At 42.8% G+C, this 19,458-nt stretch overlaps 2 protein-coding genes across 5 annotated transcripts in view; both read right to left on the bottom strand.

Annotated features, from left to right (window-relative positions):
• znf318 (zinc finger protein 318) overlaps positions 1-1,934 on the bottom strand; it is a 42,876-nt gene extending 40,942 nt beyond the window's left edge. Inside the window, exons 1-4 of the mRNA XM_069659097.1 lie at positions 1,252-1,934; positions 972-1,022; positions 492-691; positions 272-314 (exon numbers count right to left, since the gene is read on the bottom strand). Of these exons, the coding sequence (XP_069515198.1) occupies positions 272-314; positions 492-691; positions 972-1,022; positions 1,252-1,932 (975 nt within the window). The 5' untranslated portion in view covers positions 1,933-1,934. The remainder of the gene's footprint in view (positions 1-271; positions 315-491; positions 692-971; positions 1,023-1,251) is intronic.
• Positions 1,935-4,465: 2,531 nt separating this feature from the next.
• The window catches only part of LOC138588280 (cullin-9), a 36,318-nt gene continuing 21,325 nt past the window's right edge, over positions 4,466-19,458 (bottom strand). For 2 of the 4 annotated variants that reach the window (XM_069658293.1, XM_069658294.1), the window contains exons 24-45: positions 19,405-19,434; positions 18,425-18,561; positions 18,054-18,236; positions 16,627-16,784; positions 16,323-16,521; positions 15,081-15,252; positions 14,851-14,996; positions 14,637-14,763; positions 14,347-14,552; positions 13,723-13,976; positions 12,593-12,710; positions 11,954-12,202; positions 11,729-11,869; positions 11,403-11,567; positions 9,725-9,888; positions 9,542-9,635; positions 8,816-8,890; positions 7,841-7,951; positions 7,630-7,747; positions 7,409-7,542; positions 6,663-6,754; positions 4,466-6,541 (exon numbers count right to left, since the gene is read on the bottom strand). In XM_069658293.1, the coding sequence (XP_069514394.1) occupies positions 6,319-6,541; positions 6,663-6,754; positions 7,409-7,542; positions 7,630-7,747; positions 7,841-7,951; positions 8,816-8,890; positions 9,542-9,635; positions 9,725-9,888; positions 11,403-11,567; positions 11,729-11,869; positions 11,954-12,202; positions 12,593-12,710; positions 13,723-13,976; positions 14,347-14,552; positions 14,637-14,763; positions 14,851-14,996; positions 15,081-15,252; positions 16,323-16,521; positions 16,627-16,784; positions 18,054-18,236; positions 18,425-18,561; positions 19,405-19,434 (3,296 nt within the window). In that variant the 3' untranslated portion in view covers positions 4,466-6,318. The remainder of the gene's footprint in view (positions 6,542-6,662; positions 6,755-7,408; positions 7,543-7,629; positions 7,748-7,840; positions 7,952-8,815; positions 8,891-9,541; positions 9,636-9,724; positions 9,889-11,402; positions 11,568-11,728; positions 11,870-11,953; positions 12,203-12,592; positions 12,711-13,722; positions 13,977-14,346; positions 14,553-14,636; positions 14,764-14,850; positions 14,997-15,080; positions 15,253-16,322; positions 16,522-16,626; positions 16,785-18,053; positions 18,237-18,424; positions 18,562-19,404; positions 19,435-19,458) is intronic. The other 2 variants (XM_069658295.1, XM_069658296.1) reach the window with 2 other exon arrangements.

The raw sequence follows: 19,458 nt of genomic DNA, 5'->3' as shown, positions 1-19,458 counted from the left end.
TAAAGTCCAGAGAAACATCGCTGTAAGAGTGATGTGCTTTTATTCATCCACTTATCCACTATGCTTTTATTTTGAAGAAAATATCCTAAGTATCACATCCAGTGGTTGTGATGGAAATCAGCTGTCATCTATACATCAATATAGGTGTGCACACAGGTGAGCTGATGCGCATCGCTGGTGCGCATCGCTGGTGCTGCGGCACAGAAAGTATGAACAAAATGTGACCTGGTGACATCATCCCTCACATGACAGGGTGTGTTGAAACTCTTACCCCGATGAATGAGATGATCCCTGTCGACCTGCCTGGAGGAGGCCTGAGGACAAAACAGAAAACAAAGCTGCTCACAATCCGACAGTTATTCCACCACTAATGACACATGTTTACGAACAAACAGGAAGTCACAGAGTAAACATGAATTAAATTATTTAATACGAACAACAAATATTATGAAAGGGGGAGGGGGGGGGGGTCACCACCTGTAAGAACTTACTTTTCAAATGTACGCTTTCCCAGCAGGCCAAGAGCTCTGCTGGTCTTGCTTGTGTCAGGTTTAGGTTTTGGTTTAGATTTAGGTTTCAGAGCAGGGGCAGGGGCAGCCACAGGCATTGTAGTAACAGCGGGTTCATCTGTGGACTTTTTAGTTTCTCCTGGAGTCATCTCGGAGCCCGGAGCTGAAATCAATGCTTTGATCTGACAAACGGAAGGCAGGAAAGAAAAAGTGCTGAAACACAACTAGAGATTTAGACATTCAAATCTTTCATTGAGAAAACAAAAAGCACTTCAGTCAATAAGGTAAATAATTGTTGGTCCTTGCTCTGGCTGAAACTTAGAGAAAAGTCACAGCTTTGGATACACTTCTTTCTAAATGTATATGATGTTCTCTTTTTAACTGGTCTGAAAGGAAACTGGTAACTGGTACAAGAAGTCTGTAATGATTCCCTGTGATATAATGAGCCTGGTCTGTACTCACCCACTCAGGCTGATCTGGAGGCGGATTCGGCAGGGGTTCCTCTACAACAGGCTAAACATAGAGACAGAAAACGTACAGGTGTCAGACATAGCTCTGAGCATCAGTTTAAGTTAAAATATAGCAGGACAGAAGCTCCAAAACAATCAATAATCAAACAAGAAATATTTGATATGGTCATCAATCAAAAATTAATGACAGGACAGTTGATTTGATATGGTGAACGAATGAAAGGTCCAGGGGGGAATTGACCATTATGTAACAGCTGGGTGAAGCTGCTTACCTCTCCTGTCCAGCCCGGAGGAGGGTAAGCCGGGAACCCGATCGGAGCGACGCAGGCTGGAGGGGGGACAGGAGGCACGGCTATCGGTCCATAGGCTGCGGGGTCCGGAGGAGGTATCCCGACAGGAGGAGGAGGAGGTATAGGTCCGGGTGGAACAGGCTCGGGTCCCCACGGATCTGGGTGACCTTCGCGGCCCCAGCCTGGTGGCCCCCAGCCCTCGGGAGGAGGTCTCCAGTCTTCGGGGTGAGGAGGCCTCCAGTCGTCGGGGTGGGGGGGCCTCCAGTCGTCAGGATGAGGGGGTCTCCAGTCGTCGGGGTGAGGAGGTCTCCAATCGTCGGGGTGACGAAGTCTCCAATCGTCGGGATGAGGGGGTCTCCAATCGTCGGGATGAGGAGGTCTCCAATCTGGAGGGGGCAGCCAGTCGTCGGGATGAGGCCCCCAGCCAGGGGGCGGTGGTCCTCTTGGTCCCCAGTCGGGTGGCAGAGGACCTCTCGGGTCCCATCCTTCAGGTGGTGGAGGCCCCCACCCTCCAGGCGGCGGAGGCCCCCACCCACCGGGCGGTGGTGGCCCCCAACCTTCGGGTGGCGGTGGCCCCCATTCATCGGGCGGCAAGGGCCATCCACCAGGCGGCGGCGGGCCCCACCCTCCCGGTGGCGGAGGACCCCAACCCGGAGGAAGCATGTCCATTGGATGCCCGTCTTCGCCCGGTGGTCCAGGAGGTCGGCTCCGTGTTGGTCCCGCTCCACGTCCCATTTCCGCACCCAAACAGAGCTGATGTCGCTCAGGGAGCTAGCTACCGAGTTAACTGGCTAATCAAATGAACTCTCTGAGTTAAGCAGAGAGTCGCATTTCTTTTAGTATCATTGCATCACAAAGATCGATAAACTGACATAAATATTATGTTGATATTGTATCTTACAATAGGTGCAGGAAGTCAACAATTCGAAGCTAAAGTCTGAACAAACACCGCCAATGCGTTGCTGTTCTTCTTCTTCTTTGTTTTTTTTCGGCGGATTGCAATACCAACTTTGGTGCAAACCACCACCTACCGTACTGGAGTATGTAGAACAGGATCCAGATTCAGTTTACAACAGTTTCAATATATAAGAATAGAATAAATATATAAATAATAGTAATAATAACAAAAAAACACTAAATATATTCTATTAAACAACCTAGTGCTTATACAGAAATGTATTATCCCTTGGTGTGTTTCCCACATGCGTTGCTATATGTTTCTTTCTATTAAATGGCCGCCGACATATGAGGTTGTGCTTCTTTAGCGCCCCCAACTGCAAGGAAGAAGAAACTGCAGCATTTTCCACATCTCTTCAAAACCAAAATATATAAGCAGCCAATACAGCATTGTGTTTTGTCATAGTTTAATGTAAATAAAACAAAGTAAGAGACAAAACCTTAAAGAGTATGCTTTTTAATATATATACTGTATATATGTGTGTATACATATATATATATATATTTATGTCTATAGACCTGAACACACTAGTTTTAATGTTTAAGCGTTTTTGTTTTAAGTGTTTATGTGTGTACATCAAGAAAAATGTAAAACCAGAGTCAAATTTCTCTATGTGCACACACATACTTGCTGATTTTGATTCTGAAAATCCATCCAATTCTGGAACCTCCATGAATCAATCAATAACATTGCAAATATAAATTTTATATAACATGTGCATTGTTATGTTTCAGTTTTTGTTTACTTATTTTATTCCTGTGAGGCACATCCTTTCAATTTATGCACTTTACATTTTAATTCTGTCTTTAATACAATGTGGTTTTATTGTTTTTTTTATTTCTGGCACACACCCTCTGTGCTGACCCTTCATGTCGAAACTTTCGTAACATTAATGAGGGGACAGAGAGCTCTTGTGCTCTGGAAATGTCTGGTCCCAGTGCCCAAGAAGGGGCATCCAGTCTTCCTAAACGACTACAGGCCCATAACATTAACCCATCACCTGTTCAAGGTCATGGAGAGGCTGGTCATCTCAGACCAGCAGTAAGCTCAGCACAAGACCCCCTTCAGTTTGCATACCAGCCTCATGACACGATAATATATCTGCTGCAGAGAGCATACTCTTCCTAGGACAGATCCCACAGCTTAATCTGGATCATTTCATTCGACTTCTCAAATGCCTTTAACACCATCTTGCTTAGGGAGAAGCTGGGGGACATGCCAGTGGAAGCCCACCAAGTCTCATGGATCTTGGACTACCTGACGGGCAGGCCACAGTTTGTGAGGCTGCAGAGCTGTGTGTCTGACCATCTGGTGAGCAACATTGGGGCCCCTCAGGGAACTGTTTTATCTCCCTTCCTTTTCACCATCTACACATCAGACTTTCGATACAACTCCAACTCATTTCACCTACAAAAGTTCTCTGATGACATTGCATCATGGGGTGTATTGGGACAGGACAGGAGGAGGAGTATGGGGCCTGGTGGAGCGGTTTGTGAGGTGGTGTGGAGAAAATCGTCTGCAGCTGAACGTGGGGAAAACAAGGGAGATAGATGAATGTCTCTATATATATTTACATTTATTAGGTTGCGTTATGTGTGATATTATCTATATTATACTATAATATATCCTTTTCTATTCTATTCTTTTATATACCAAGTGTGGAATTGGGCTGGTAGCTGGAGAGGTGCCAGCTCCTTTCCTGGGCTCCGTCGAGGTGTCCTTGAGCAAGGCACTGAATCCCCCACCGCTCGGGGCGCATGTCCATGTGCAGCCCCCTCACTCTGACATCTCTCCATCAGTGCATGTCCATGGAGTCCTGTTTGTGCATTTGGGTATTTCAGGCCTATGTGTGTGTAGCATGTTTGTAATAATAAGGGTGAAAACATTGAATTTCCCCTTGGGGATTAATAAAGCATCGCTTCTTCTACATATCTTATATCATATTATAACTATAAATATAAATGTTCTTATTATCATTACTGAACATTTATATATTATATAGTATTGCATATACAGTCCTACATCCATATTGGTTTTGTTAAATATATGTGCTCTTGTTTTAGTTTTTAGTATTTAATATTTTCATTGTAACTGTGAATGTTAAAAGCTGCTATAACAATCTATTTTCCCCTCAGATAGATAGAGTACCTTGTTTCCCCCCATCTATCTATCTATCTATCTATTTATCTATCCATCTATCGTAAAGTGTTTTATTTAAGCGTGAAATCAAAGTCGTCCTGCAGCATAGCAGAAAAAGCTTTTATTTAGTTTGCTGGCTGAAGTCGCCCGACTCCAGCAAAAGAAACCAGAAAGAACATCATAGAACATCAACAATATGAATATAGGATCTCTCAAAATTACAGCAAAACAGGGAGCTGGAATATCAGATATTCCTCCGACTTCTCGACAACAAACCCAAAAATCTGATCCTAACGACGTCCTTTTTAAAGACTGATAACAGAGAAGGTGACAGAGTCTTTGCTCAGTTAATGAAGTGACAGTGAGCCGATAATCGATCAGTTATTGCAGTGATACTTCAGACTTCACAGCTCTACAGACTCTCTGCTCAGGCTGAAACATCAGAATCTCTTCTCAGATGCATAGAAACATCCAACTCTACACACATGTAAAAAAAAAAACTATATGCAGAGGAAGTTATGCTTTTTAATGATTTCTATTTTTCTTTAGTCTCAAATAAAGGCAGCCTCCATTGTCAACATAAATCAAGGCAGAACGTGTGATGAGACATACAGATATTCTTAATGGCTAACAAGATGAACGAGAGGTGAACTAACAGTCTCCTTTTACTAATCCCTTTTTCCTGTTTTTAAACTCGTCTCGGGAAAATCCAAAAAAGCAGCAGCAGGAAACAGAAACACAACGATTTTGTTCTGTGAAAGATCACAAACTAACAGACGTCCTCTGTGAAAGATCCTTCATCGCTGTCGGACAGAACAGACACCGAGCCCAGGCGGTTCAGTTCAGGAGAAGAGGAAACAAGTTCTGAGATTAAAGTCAGAATCATAGAATCAAAGTAGCAGAAGAAGAAAACTTAGATTTTGTAATTTAGATCTATATTATTACATTTTAATTTCCAACGTTGACATTCTGACACATTAGTAAAAAAAAAAAAAAACCTTTTTCAGAAGGTTTCACGCTGTTTTGACCAGATTTAAACTGGTCTTAAACTAGGTAACAGAATGGTCTTAAACCCAATTTTAAACAATTTTCATTCTGGGTTTCAACACATTTTAAACTGGTTTCAGACTCATGGATTCAAGCTGATATTGAACTGGTCTGAAGAAAACTTTGGACAGGGTTTATCGTGGTTTTATGGGTGAAGAGGACTTTTAGCATGGGTTTGAAGTGGTTTCAGACCGGTCTTAGACTTATTTCAGAGGTTTTTGGCTGGTTGTAAACTTGTTTTGGACTGCATGTGTTGATGAGTTTCAAACTCGTTTCGGGTAGGTCTGCATTGGAATTTTCTACACAGGTAGAAGACTAGTATAAAATGGTTTCAGTGTGACATTAGACACATTTAAACTGGGTTTACACAGATACAAGGTTCAAACCCTGTCTCAAGCTTGTTTTGAAGTGGTTTCAGCTTGGCCTCAAAACTTGAACGTAACTCACTCTAGGTCTTAATTGGTTTTTAAATGAGACCATTTAAACCGTGTTTGAATCTTTTTTAACTGGTTAAATACCGGTTCTCACATTGTTTCAAGACTTGAGTAAAAAAGAAATTAGATTAGAATTAAAAATTGGTTTTCATCTTTTAAAGACTAAAATATGAATTTTGTCCTTGAAGTCTTTTTTTCCCTCTCAGAACTGAAACATCAAACTCAGAACTTTTTACTCTTCACAACGCCATCGTTTTCTTCCGTACTTTGATTTTATGAAAACACAGAAGGTAAAATACAGGAAGAGGAAAAGCAAGTGCAGCTGTGTTTGGGGTGTTGGGTTCAGGTGAAGGACATCCCTCTGATCGTCTCCCGTCCTCCTGACATTCTCAGGTAAAGGGGCTGGGCCGTGGCGGGATCCGACTCATCCCCGATCTATTCCATCGACTTCGGGAAGTTTCTGTATTTGCCTCAGTCAAAGGGGCTGAAGTCCCTCTCCAGGTTTTCGGACTCGTCGTCGTCAGAGAAGAAGTCGTCCTCGTCGATGTCGTCCTCGTCATAGTCCTCGTGCCACTCGGGGACGTACTCCTCGTCGTACTCATCGTCCTCATCCTCCGCCTCCTCGCCGCCCTCCTCCCCTGTGTTGTTGTTGTTATCTGAGTCTCCAGAGTCTGATGCTCGGTCCGACTTCGACCTGAGAACAAAGTGAAAACAGTCCAGAACTGAACTCTGATTTCATTTGTATTTCAATGAAATTAAATAGTTAATTTGTGCTTTTTGTTATTTGTTTTCAGGTTATCTGTAGTCATACTCACACTTTGTTGGCGTCGGTGTGGTTGGACAGGTTGGAGGCCTGAGTAGATTCTGGATCCTGGCTGCTCTTGGATTGATAACCCACTCTGAAGTCCTGGATGAGACACAAATACAGGAAACTGTCACTTATTTGACTAATGCGAGATGAGAGTGAAACACCAGTCAGTATAAGACAGATTTTAAGACTCAAATCAAATGAGTTTTGAACAGACAAATTTGAAACTGATTAAAGCTTCTATGAGGAACTTTCAGTTTGATTTTGGCGCCCCCTGTGAACAAAGTGGTACCTCTTATTTCATTGCTGATCTTGTCCTATACATGTGTAAAATGAGATTTTTTATCTCATCTTTCTTTCTTTTAACATTCAAACGTATCACTCGCTGTGAATCTTTGCCATGGACAATATAGAAAAGGGCATGAAGTTATCACCTCGTCTGACACCTACTGGTTTCATAACCAGCTAAAAACTCCTCACTGGAGCTTTAAGGACTGACAAGGTCTCTGATGAGGTTGATATTAGTTTTAGACTTTAAATCAAACTGACTCTAAATTCATTTCAGACTGGTATCAGGCTGGTCCCACATGGGCTTCAGACTGGTTTTAAGATGATTGGAGACAGGATACAGATGGGGAGAAAATCAGTCAGACTGGTTGTAAATCAGCTGTGTTTTAAACTGGTTTCACAGATGTTTACCCAGACTAACTTCCAGGGTTTATACTGACTTCAGCAAAGTATTAGACCTGTTACCTGGGTGGAGTGCTGCAGGATGGCCAGCAGGCGCTCCTGAATGCGTCGGATCAGCTCCAGTCCGGTGTTGAGATGTTCTGGTTTCAGCAGCCGCACACATGAGGCCAGGTCAGTGCACTGCAGCAGAGTCTCCTCTGAGGACACCAAGACAACACCAGTTAACAACCAGTCACCAGAAACATCAAGACAACTGTTTATACTGAGCAGAACATGAGTCTCACCCAGGAGGATCTGCAGGGCGTTGGTGTGCAGGTCCAGAGCCTCCGTCTGCTGCTCCATCACGTCCATCTTCTCCGTCTCCTGGTTATAGTAGCTGTAGACGCAGGAGTAGGCCAGAACCTGCAGACAGACAGCAGGGCACAGTAAACACCATTACAATCAGTTAGGAGGATCACAGCCTGATGATGACGAAGATGGTAATGATGATTTTACCTTGCGAGCCTGAGCGAGGACTTTACAGGCGTCGATGACGAAGGTCAAAGACTTCATCTGCAGAGCTTCATTAATGGACGACACTTTGTTCTCCAGGTTGATGGCGAAATCCTGCAACAGAGACCGGACTGAGTCACACGGCTCTCATACTGTGACGTGAAAGTGAACGTGTGATAAAACCAAGACGTAAGAGAGAAAAGCTCTGTCTCGGATTGTACCTCATGATTGTAACTTAAATTTCCTGGAATTGTAAAAACAAGTTAGCAATCAAAGTTAATGCTAAAGTGTTTCTATGGATGCTTCTCATCGTGGCATCTTCACAAAAAAAGCAGACCTTCAGACCTTCTGGCTGTTTGACAATACAGCTACAGAAAAAATAAGAGACCGTACCAAATGTTCCTTAAATTAGTGTCTCTCTATATATTTTATGGCTAGCCCAATCCAACCCCTTGAAAACCTTCTGAATATCACATTCAGGAGGTTTTCAAGGGAGGATGGATGGTCAGAAGCCATCGAACAAAGCCGAGCTGCTTGAAGAGTGGCATAACGTCACCCAACAGCAATGAGACAGACTGGTGGAGAGCATGCCACGATGCATGGACGCTGTAATTACAAACCAGGTTATTCCACCAAATTTTGATTTGTGAAATCTTCCCAAGTTAAAACATTATTATTCTGTTGTTTAAACATGAACATGAACTTGTTTCTTTGCATCATTCGAGGTCTGAAAAACTTTTATGCATATTTTTGTTATCTTAACCAATCTTCATTTTCTGCAAATAAAAGACCTACCGGTAAATGAGAATACTTGTTACCAGTAACACAAAAGTTAATTTTTCTCCAACACAACCCTATAAATTGTAGAACCAGAGAAAAACATATTTTTGTCGTGGTCTCTTATTTTTTTCCAGAGCTGGAAGAATCAGCAGCGGCTTTACAGTAAAGCTCCAGGTGTGTAGTGGACAGGTGTCATACCTTAGCCTGGTTGTGGAATGTGCATCTCTCGTTATAATCCTGGAACTTCTTTTCCTGCCGCGCTGCTTTACTCACCTGCAACATTATAAATAAAAAAATCCACATAAAATACATACTAAATAACTAGACAACTAGTGACTCTAAATTGCCCATAGGTGTGGGTGTGAGTGCGAAAGGTTGTCTGTCTCTATGTGTCAGCCCTGTGATTGACTGGCGACCAGTCCAGGGTGTACCCCGCCCTTTGCCCAATGACAGCTGGGATAGGCTCCAGCCCCCAGCGACCCTGAACAGGATAAGCGGTATAGATAATGGATGGATGGATGGATATTAATAATTAATAATTAGTAACCAATAAAGAGTTGTTTTTAATCCTGGACTGCAGAAGCCAAGTCTGTAACATTTCTAAAGAAACACCTTGAAACATAAACATCTTTCTCTTGATTTTAAACATTGTGTTTGTCAAAATATTTTATAAATCTGTCTTGTTTTATCTCCCTTTTCTTCTTCTTAATAAGCTCTTAATTTAAACCAGTAAACCAGTTGGATAAAAGCTAAACCTAAACATAAAAAACATAGTAATATTATGATGTGTTAATGGGCAAATCCCTGGAAAAGTTCAGATAAACCTTAATATGCATAATAATCACAGTGCATAACTGCTTTCTTGGTCTCTGATTGGATGGAATAGTATGTTAACTGTGATCATGTGATCATGTGTAAACCGACCATGGCCGAGCAGTTGTAGTAATCTTTGTGTGTTGGTTTCCAGGGCTTCAGACACCGCCAGCAGAAACCATGGTTACACTTGGCACAGGTCATACTGGGGACAGAGGAAATAACGCACCATCATCAGCACCACCATCATCCTCAGTGTTCATCATCATCAGCAGGTATCATGAGTGTACATACTGCAGACAGCCTTCATTCTTCTCGATCTGAGCCTGGCAGCTCGGGCAGCGTTTGGAGATCAGCTTGGCGAGGTGTTTGCTCTGAGCCTCCATGCTCATCCCTTCATAGTATCCTCCATCGTCCATCCACTGAGACATGTGGCTGCAGCTGGCGGGGTAGTGGGCCTGGAGGGGGAGGCAGTCACTGTGTTAGTTCAAATATAACAACACATGCCGTAGTGCAGTTAAGAGTCCTTCAGAGGCTTGTTTGTGAACAACTTTAGCATTATTCTGAGCAGGAATCACGCTCAGAAAACACTAATATTAATTGTGATGTCAGTGCGTTTCCTTATTTTTCTTTTGGAAACATGTTACTGGATTATTTTTGTGCTGTTCATATTGTTCTTATTATGGGAACATAGATTATGATTTTAAATTGTGTGGAGAAGGTTTTAAATTAACCGAGTAAAGTAAGAATAAGAAAGGAGGAAAAGAATACAACTCAAGAAATTATTTCTATTTCTAGGTAACATAATTAAAGGAGTTATATTATGGTTGGGGGCTTGGTCAACACAATCAAATAAAGGTTGGTCTCAAATAATGGCTGGGGAACAAAACAAGGGATAATCTACTTCTGGTGTCTGTTATACTCTTCTGGATTAGTCATAGTTCACATTATACTGTACATACTGTACGTTCTGTATACAATATTACATCTGATATTCTTTTAGAAATGATCAAGCCGACCTCCGTTCAACAAACGAACATTTTAAAAGTCGTTTTCTTCTCCTCTTGAGGACAAAGCTTCATTTTTACTATTCATAAATCTGCATCATGATGTTTGTTGTCACAATTTGTGCAAAGGTGAGACCCGTTAATTAAAGTAAATCACAAGAAAAACGGGTTATTTTTCTGTAAACAATGCAGCACGCGGAAAAAGGAAGTTGTTAATCGCTACATGCCCCGGCACGTTCACTGTTGTCCCCAGAGGCTATATCGTCATCAGACTATAGCCGATGGGATCTGAGATAGCTTTTTTAGGACTCACTTAATATTCCATATCACACTACATTATATACATAAACACACTGTAATATACCATACTGTATTTTATTGCCACTTTATACTTTACTATATTGTATACCTCATATCATACTGTATTATTTTACCCATACATTTCACTTTATCCCAGACCACTTGCGAGTGTCACTTTTGTATACCAGTTGTATATAGCTCTTTTTTAATTTTATTTATTGTATCTATTCTTATTTCTATTTGTATTTACCTTCTTGCTACTTTGTCTTTGTGCTGTTGCAAACACCTGAATTTCCCCTCTGGGGATCAATGAAGAATTATGTCATCTCATCTCAACGTACAATTTTAGTGACATCAGGTGTCTATTTGTGTGATTTCTAGTAAACAAGTGGCACAATGCGGCTATTAAAGTACCTTATGGAAACCATGCAATGTTCTTGCAAATGTTTCACAGTAAAAGCCGTGCCATGAAATTAACTGATTCTTTTTTGGTCGGAAAATAAAACATAAGTGAGAAGAATCCAGATAAAAACTGCAAACAAACATTGTAAATGTGCAAGAATATAAAGAGTTAAGGTGATCAATTGATTTCACTTTTCTTCATTGGTTTGTTGATTTTAAGACTTAAGGCTCAAGTTTTCTGTGTGCATGTGGTGACCTCTGACCTCGGGGAAGTTGCAGCTGAAGCAGGAGGACCAGCAGCACTTGGAGCAGGTCCCCATGCTGCCCATGTTCTCCTTACAGAGGATCTGGTCGCAGCCCTGGGGGTTGGTGCACCACGTCAGGTTGGAGCAGCACTCCACGTAGCCTCTGAGCAAGGCATTCTCATACTGGCACAGAGGAGGAGCAAGAGGAGGAGGGGAGAGTGTTACACTCACATAATGCACAAATGATTCAGGAGAATATGACTGACACCTCATTAAACCAACAGAACAGAACAAAACTACAGAAACGTAAAAATAACTAATAACAGAGGAGGGCGGGCTGTCACCTTGGAAATGGTGTCCTTGTCAGTGAGGATGTTGAGGAAGAAGACTGATGTGGGCTGAGCCTGGCAGTCTGTGATTGGACAGTTACAGTTCATGACCAGGTTCTGTTCGATCCTTGCCGTCAGGTACTCCTGCCAGCACGACTGTACGACACACAGTGAGACATGAGAAACAGAACAACACACTGAACATCAGTTTATGAATCTGTTAGTCTGACAGAGTCTGACCCGGCAGCAGTAGTGCATGCAGCTAAGTGAGTGGATCAGCTCCGTGGCGGCAGCACGAGGGCCCAGGCAGACCGGGCAGGTGGAGGCGGGGCTCGGCGGGGGCTGCGGGTTTCGGCACTTTAGCCCAGCGGCCATGACGAGGGCGTCAGAGTCGTCGGTGTATCGCTGCACCAGCAGGTCCATGTTCCACTTACAGTGAACCAGAAGGTGCTCAGCCCGGTCCAGGTCCAGACTCAGCGTACTTGACACCTGAGGGGGCACAGAGAAGCACAATCACATGATGCAAATGTTTGAAGTGCTTTTGAAGTGTCTCTTTGAGGTTGTTTTAAGTATCTTTGAGTTGGTTTTGAGCCCCTTCTTTTGTGTGTCTTTAAGGTCATTTTGTAAATGTTTTGAGTCCCTGAAGTGGTTCTAAGTCTCTTTGAGGTCGTTTAATGCTGCTTTAACACTTCTGGCTTGATAGCCAATAAAAAAAAATCAACAATCATTTCAAGCAGAGGTTCTGATTGAGGGGACCACAGACCCCTTTGACCCTAAGTCTGTGCACATTGGCCAGTTTATACATCCAAACATCCGTTTGGAGGAGATCTTACAGAAGTCTTTAACAAACTTCAAGACAGACAAACATTATTGACAGACCTGTTGGACGGTCCTCTGCATCAGCTGACGAACTTCCTCCTGCGTCATTGTCCGACCCATCGAGAACAGAACCGCGTCCAGAACTCCGTCCTCAAACTGCCGCGGTGCTGATATCAGGCTGCAAAAACAAACACAAAATATTGTTCATGCAGAGACGAAGCTTCTAATAAGAGCTTTTTATACCTCACTTTTATTTGTGGCCTTGATTAATGGTATTTAAAAGAATTGTAGGATTCATAGATAGAATACGACTGATCCCCAATGTTTATATGTTACGCATTTATAACCGTTTCTTTTCTCTTCTTCATTATGAAACAGTGAAATATGTTGTTAACACTACTTTCTCTTTTACCAGTGAGACAAGCTACTCATGTTTTCTGTTGTTGTTAAACACTTCATGATCATGTTACATAATATCAAAATCATAGCTTTTGAATAAAAACATTGTATTTGGATAAGCCGTAATCTTGCTGAACTAAAATATAAATAAAGATGTCTTTTGTTTATACGTGCAGAAAGAGTGATAGAAAGTGTATTAAAGGTCGCTTTGATCAAAATTAAAGATGTTTTTTAGTTTAACTCTTTTTTTTTTTTTGCTTTTGGACACATTACACTCACAAATCATCAGTTACTAATACCTATAACAAAATAAGGCAAAACGCAACAAGCAGGGTTTCGAGTTTAAATCTCTTCTTTATTTTCTTTTTTTGTAGAAAATTAAACATTTTACATTTGGCTGTTTTTGATGAATCACAAAATGTAAGCGTGTTTAATTAGACTCATCCACTGAGTTGTTTTTGTTTTAATGTGGTCTGAGAGGGAACAGCAGTGAAAACAAAGTGGGGCAATATAATACGATCTGAGTTACAGGATGAAAACAGGAGGAAAAACAGAGGCACCGTTTTTAAAGAATTAAAAACACAGCGACAAAAGAGGAAAGGCTTCTTACAGCAGCAGGAGGGACATGAGGTGACGATGAAGCTGCTGCTATCACACAAAATGTATGAATGAAAGACAGAGGGAACTTGTGTTTGCATAAACAAGTTTGTCTTGTGTCTGAAGAGCTTAATGAGGTTAAATAACGTTAACAGAGTTGATGGTGTGTGAAAGGTCAGAGGTCGTGCTCACACCTGATGTCGGCCCTGCTCTCTGCTGCGTCCTTCCTGATCTCGGCCCGGCTGAAGGAGAACTGGGCCTGTCCTTTCTGCGGCGTCGATGGGTCCTCCGGCAGGAACTCCACGATGTGCGGGTTGTCCTCATTGCGGCGTACGCATCCTTTGCTGATGACATGCATGATGCAAGAGAACACGTCGCTGGTGCTGCAGCTGAAACGGCCCGAGCCCGGGGAGCGAGATGCTTCCTTTTTCTGACACGAGTCCAGAACCTGGGGGGGGGGGGGGGGGGGGACTATGTTATTAGACGCTTACAAGCAGTGCCAAAGTTTGTCCAGAGAGGGGCGCTAGAGCCAAGAGTGATTGGATATTCTGAGCTCGACAATTGTTTAAAATGTTCCATGCTTGAGGGTTGTACAGTGACTTAGCTATGAGCTTGACCTTGTCTTTCAGCCTTTGCTGCAGTGTACCCATGGATGTAAAAAAACAACAACCATCAAAGTGTCTGATACTGTGAACACAATCAGAGCTTTTTATGTTCAATAATCCAACCTTTATATAAAATTTCATAGTAACGATCCTTCGGGCAGAAATATCTGCAAAGACGTGTCTACATGAGTCTAGTGAGCTGCGACTTCTGACCTTAAAGACGAGGTTGTCGATGTGCATCTCCTTCTCCTGCTTCATAATGTGGACGATCAGACAGTAGATGTAGTTCCTCTTCCTCTCCAGCGTGCCTGCGGCATCCTCGTCCACATTCACGTACGTCTGTCTGGGCAACAGCTGGCCAGATGACGGGGGGCCATCCAGACTGCGAGACGCCACCTCCTGGTTCAACTGCAAAACGCCTGAGAACAGACAGAGGGAGGGAGAGGTGAGTCAGGGAGGACGATGAAGGACAGAAGAGTATGCGTGTGTGTTATGTGTCTCACCTTGGATGGGCTCGTTGGGCTGGCTGCAGATCAGAGGCCCCCCCTCGCTGATGAGCGGCAGCAGAGCGTGCAGCAGGACGGTAGCAGACAGGCCAGTCGCCTGCAGCAGAGCTTCCACTTGAACTTCCTGCACAGACGCGAGGTCGGTTACAGTTACACTCAGGGAAACTCTTCAGGAAATCATTGAGTGTAAAATAAAGGAAACATGTTTTACCTCTATACTGTTGAACTGCAGCAGGATGAACATCTGCAGTGTGGACACATGCAGCGTCCAGCCACCAAACTGCAGCTCAGCATGACCGAGCCATGTCCACTGCAGCCGGCGAGGCTTTGAGTGACTCAGACCGTATATGGACTGACCTGACACAGAGACACGCAAAAGTGTAAGTCTACAGACCTGAGAGATGTTCTAGAAATAAGACCAGTTATAAATCTGTTACTGACTGTGTGTGTAGAACTGGGTAAACTGGTTCAGGTAGGAGCAGAGCTCTGTTGGGAAATGTTTTGCAGGTTCGTCCAGAAAGCAGAGAGACGAGACGGCCCAGCAGCGTGGAGACAGAACCAGAACCTGGACCTCTGCTTCCTCCTCCGACTCTGCCCACTCCTCCTCCATCATCTACAGCAGCAACAAAAGGACAAACTGCATCAAACTCAAGATTTTACCTTTTTAGCTTGGCAACAAAAGGTTATAATCAAGTGAATATAATTATTGATGTTATCTTGGCACTTCTCTTTAGGGCTGCTCGATTAATTACATTTTAATTTCAATTACTATTTTGGCTTCCAACAATTATCAAAAAAATAAATCGAGTTAAAACGATTATTTTGCCGCAAATCCAGCGCACCCCTGTCCCTCAGCAGTGACATTTTCCCCACCCACACTCACTCGCCAGGCTGTAGCGGCACGTCGTTCAGTCAGAGCCAAGATGACGGAGAGAGAGCCTTAGGTCAACGAGAAAGGTAAAAGTAATTCCGCTTTTTGGAAACTCTTTGGTTTCAAAGAGTCTGACGAGGAGCAACAACAAATACTGTGCGAGATTTGTTACACGGTGGTGTCTGCACCACAAAGGAACATGACCAATTTGTTTATCACCTGAAATTCATTCAGCGAGTCGCCTATGACCAAACAATAAAGGAGCATAACACACTTCTACCGCAACACAATCCTCGATAAAGGCCACTTAATTATTTGCCTTTATTTTAATATTTATTTATATATTACATACATTATTTTAATATTTATTTATTCATTATTTTTTACGTTTTTTAGTTGAATAATGTTTGAAGTTCAAGTAAATGCACTGTGAAAGACCCTTTTTTTAAAGGAAAAAGTTAAATAAATGGTTGCTGTGCCAAAGTCAATGAGTAATCGTTTTCAATAAACGTGATCTCAATTATCGACCAAAATAATCGTGATTATGGTTTTTGCCATAATCGAGCAGCCCTACCTCTCATCGTCCTCTACAAGCATGTTACACATAATTCATTTTTTTATCAATGCAGTGTGTGTATTGGTTTTAAGCTTGGAGAGCTTTCCTTGAACATTTTGCCTCTGATAAAGAATCAGTAGCAAGACAATAACTCACAAGTTGAAAGCTGCAGTACAAGAAGAGAAGCTAACATTTAATCTTTTCAGTATTAAGTAAAATCAAACAGCATTTTCAGGCTTTGTGGGTTTTTGTTGACCTGGTCATGCTCTTGCAGGCAGCGGTCGAGCTGCTGCAAGCGGTACAGGTGAAACTCCTGCTGCAGCTCGGACGATTCGCTCAGGTTCTTCAACATCTGCTGAGGGAAGCGACTCGGGAAGCAGCTGCCAATCTGATCGATCACAGCGCTCTCCAACCACACGTTCCCCTGAGCCAGCATCCTGTCGCCCAGGTAGTACCTGGACAGAAAAAAATACAGTTTAACTTCCTTCCAGCATTGTGTTTTAATGTTTTACAAGCTGTTACCAGGTTTTGCAGCTGTGTTGGTATTGTAGCGGTCAGACCTGTAAAAGTGCTCGAAGGTGTTGGCAAGCTCAAGGCCTGACAAGAAGAGCATCGGCTCCAAAAACTGCTGTAGTCGCTCTAGAGTCTGCACGCTGCCACACGCTGCTCCGCTGGCCTGGATATTCTGGTCGATGTACTGAGCGAAACGCTCACTCACCTGCACGACACAACAACATCTCACAGGTCAATCACAACCTGAGTTTAACCCGAGCAAAACCTGGGGTACGAGTACAACAGGAGGCAGGAGTTTCATAGGTTTTAATCTAAAAGTTTTTTTGATTCATCATTCAGCGTTTCCTCTGCTTCCACACTTTAATTTCACTCTCTTCTTCACCTTATTAAGTTTTAATTCACAATCTACTTTAATCTGATCTCTTTGCTTTGCTTCAGTCCCCCCCAACACACCTGCACCTCTGCTCTCTGCACAGCTTCTGGCCCCGCCCCCTTCTTTCTGTCTGTCTCTCTGTCTGCTTTGTTGACTTCATCAGCAGTCTCTTTCATGAAGTCACAAAAGTTAATAATTTTCTCTCGCAATTCAGTTCTCGCAGCACCTGAGTGAACGAGGGACGTTATTAATGACGTAGCGATCAAACGATCGATCGATAGTTACCAAATGACATCTGCGACTTTTATAAGCTTTATAAACAGCGACAATCAATGTATTTACAGTTGGGGCGTACTGAGATTCACAATATTGTTGTTTCCATTGCGTAACAGAACTGCATATGATTGTGTGTGGACAGAGGGCATTCGAAGACGGACCCTCTTTTGCCGTTAGAACACCGTTGTGCCGTTGTTTGAGGAGTAAACTGGTCCCGCTGTTGATTATTTGCTTGCAAAGACTTCACTTGTGACTGATGTCCTGTGACTCCTCACTGTTTCATTGCTGTTCCTCAACGAGTCGAGCGGGCAAACGACTGTTCATTTGGAGTGGACATCTCCGCGGAGTCGTTTAATTGCAACTTCGGGACACGTTATAGAAATATGAATCAGCGGAGGCAATAATTTAGCTGTGGCGGGCCGCTGCTGCAAAGGCCTTGTAGCGGAAACACTGTCATTAATCTGCGGCTTATTTTCTCCATGGTTGGTAATTTACTGATTAGATCATTTTTCATATCAGGATGTGCTCATTGATTTAAGAGTTAAATCTGATCAATTTTATGCCCAAACTAAGCCTAACTTAAGTTAACCTTTGTTCAAATGGTCATTTTCTTCTCATGTTGTCATAGTTTATAAAGTAGATTATTTGTACACTAGAGATATAAATGTGTCATATTGTTCCCATATGACGTGAAAATATCTAAATATAGAAAAAACTAAAATCATGTTATCCTGACGACTCTTTTTGGTACCTATCGGAAGATTTAAAGTAGTCCACTAATTCATAAACCAGATGTAAACCACATCAAACCCTGTGAGGACTCACGTGCATGGCCTTAAGAATGGAGAGCTGCAGCAGGGCGGCAGAGAAGCCATGTCGGAGGGCCAGGACGAAGGCAGTCTGCTGTCCAAACAGCTCTTCCATGGCGTTCCTCAGCCGCAGGTACAGAGTACGGTACCGCTCCACAAAGTCTGGCAGACTGCAGCTTGACTCAAGAAACTTCTTTACCTGAGGGGGGAGGGGTCATGTTTATGTTTCACCAAAACAATCATGATTCATCCTCTGAGGACCCTCCTCTGGACCATATGTGGGAACAATCCAGAAACATCTAAGTGTAGAACTGGACACACCGTTTCAAGCAACAGTATTATTTTGAAGCTATTTTGTGCCGCAATCTTGAAGTAAACACTTGTTACCTGGCGCTGCACCACTCCCTGCCAACAGAGGGCGATGCCTGCGATGCTGCTGTTGCTCTTCACCTTGGGCTTGGTTGAGGAGGACGAGGAGGAAGTAGAGGCTGCGGTGTTGTCTTTGTTCTTACCCTCTTTACCGTCTGCAAGACACATTCCAAGATGTTGAATTTCTGAATTAAGTTCAGTCTTCATAAACTGAATCAGAAAAATGAAACAGAAATGAAAACTGCAGCCAGAAACGTAAAGCTAAAGCAGTGTCTCTGTTCTGCCCTTCTTTTCCATCTGGAAAGAAACCACATCAGTGTCGTGACTAAAATGGGAACAGGAAGTCTGCAGTCAAAAAAAGAGCAGTCCAAACTGAAAGGAAAAGATGAAGTGTAGACGCATCCGGATGATTTCAGGTTTGTTTGAAGGAAGCTGAATGTTTCATTCCGTTCAGATGAGGAGGAGAAAGAGTCAGCTGACGCCCCATGCTGGATGAGTTTCAATCAAACATCCTCCTCAATGTCATTAACTGCCGGATGTTTGATATTAAGGTGTGTTTAGGCTGTGTGAATACTTTATCTGGGTAAATGACCAATTAACACCTGCCTCTTCAGTGTTAATATTTCTTTTCTCGATCAATCCCACATGCACGGGCCTGCTGCACTAAATACTTTCTAAAGCATCACATGTGGATCCATCCGCAGTTAAAAATAGTCCGTAATTAGTGCATAGAGCTCCAGCTGTTTCACGAGTTTCCTGAGCATCTATACATTTATGAGGTGGCCTGAAGTTGAAAATCAGAGACAGGAAGTCCGTTCACAGTCTTGTGTTGTTGTTGGGTTTTTTTTCAAATCTATAATATCAAATAAAAAAGTGCCAGTTTGGGGGTCAAACAGCAGGGGCAATGTGATTACTTCCTGTCCTCATTTGGACATATGAAATGTCACAGAGCAGAGTGTAAACAAACAAAATGGCCTCTGTACTCAGCTGTTACTTACTCTTCAGCTCTTTGCTTCGGTTGAGACCTTCTGAAAACAAAAAACACTCTTTAA

The sequence above is a fragment of the Semicossyphus pulcher genome, unplaced genomic scaffold (genome assembly GCF_022749685.1).
Source record: "Semicossyphus pulcher isolate SPU_LCO1_2020_fin unplaced genomic scaffold, fSemPul1.0.p SCAF_12, whole genome shotgun sequence".
NCBI lineage: Eukaryota > Metazoa > Chordata > Actinopteri > Labriformes > Labridae > Semicossyphus > Semicossyphus pulcher.
This window is presented reverse-complemented; position numbering and strand designations above follow the sequence as displayed.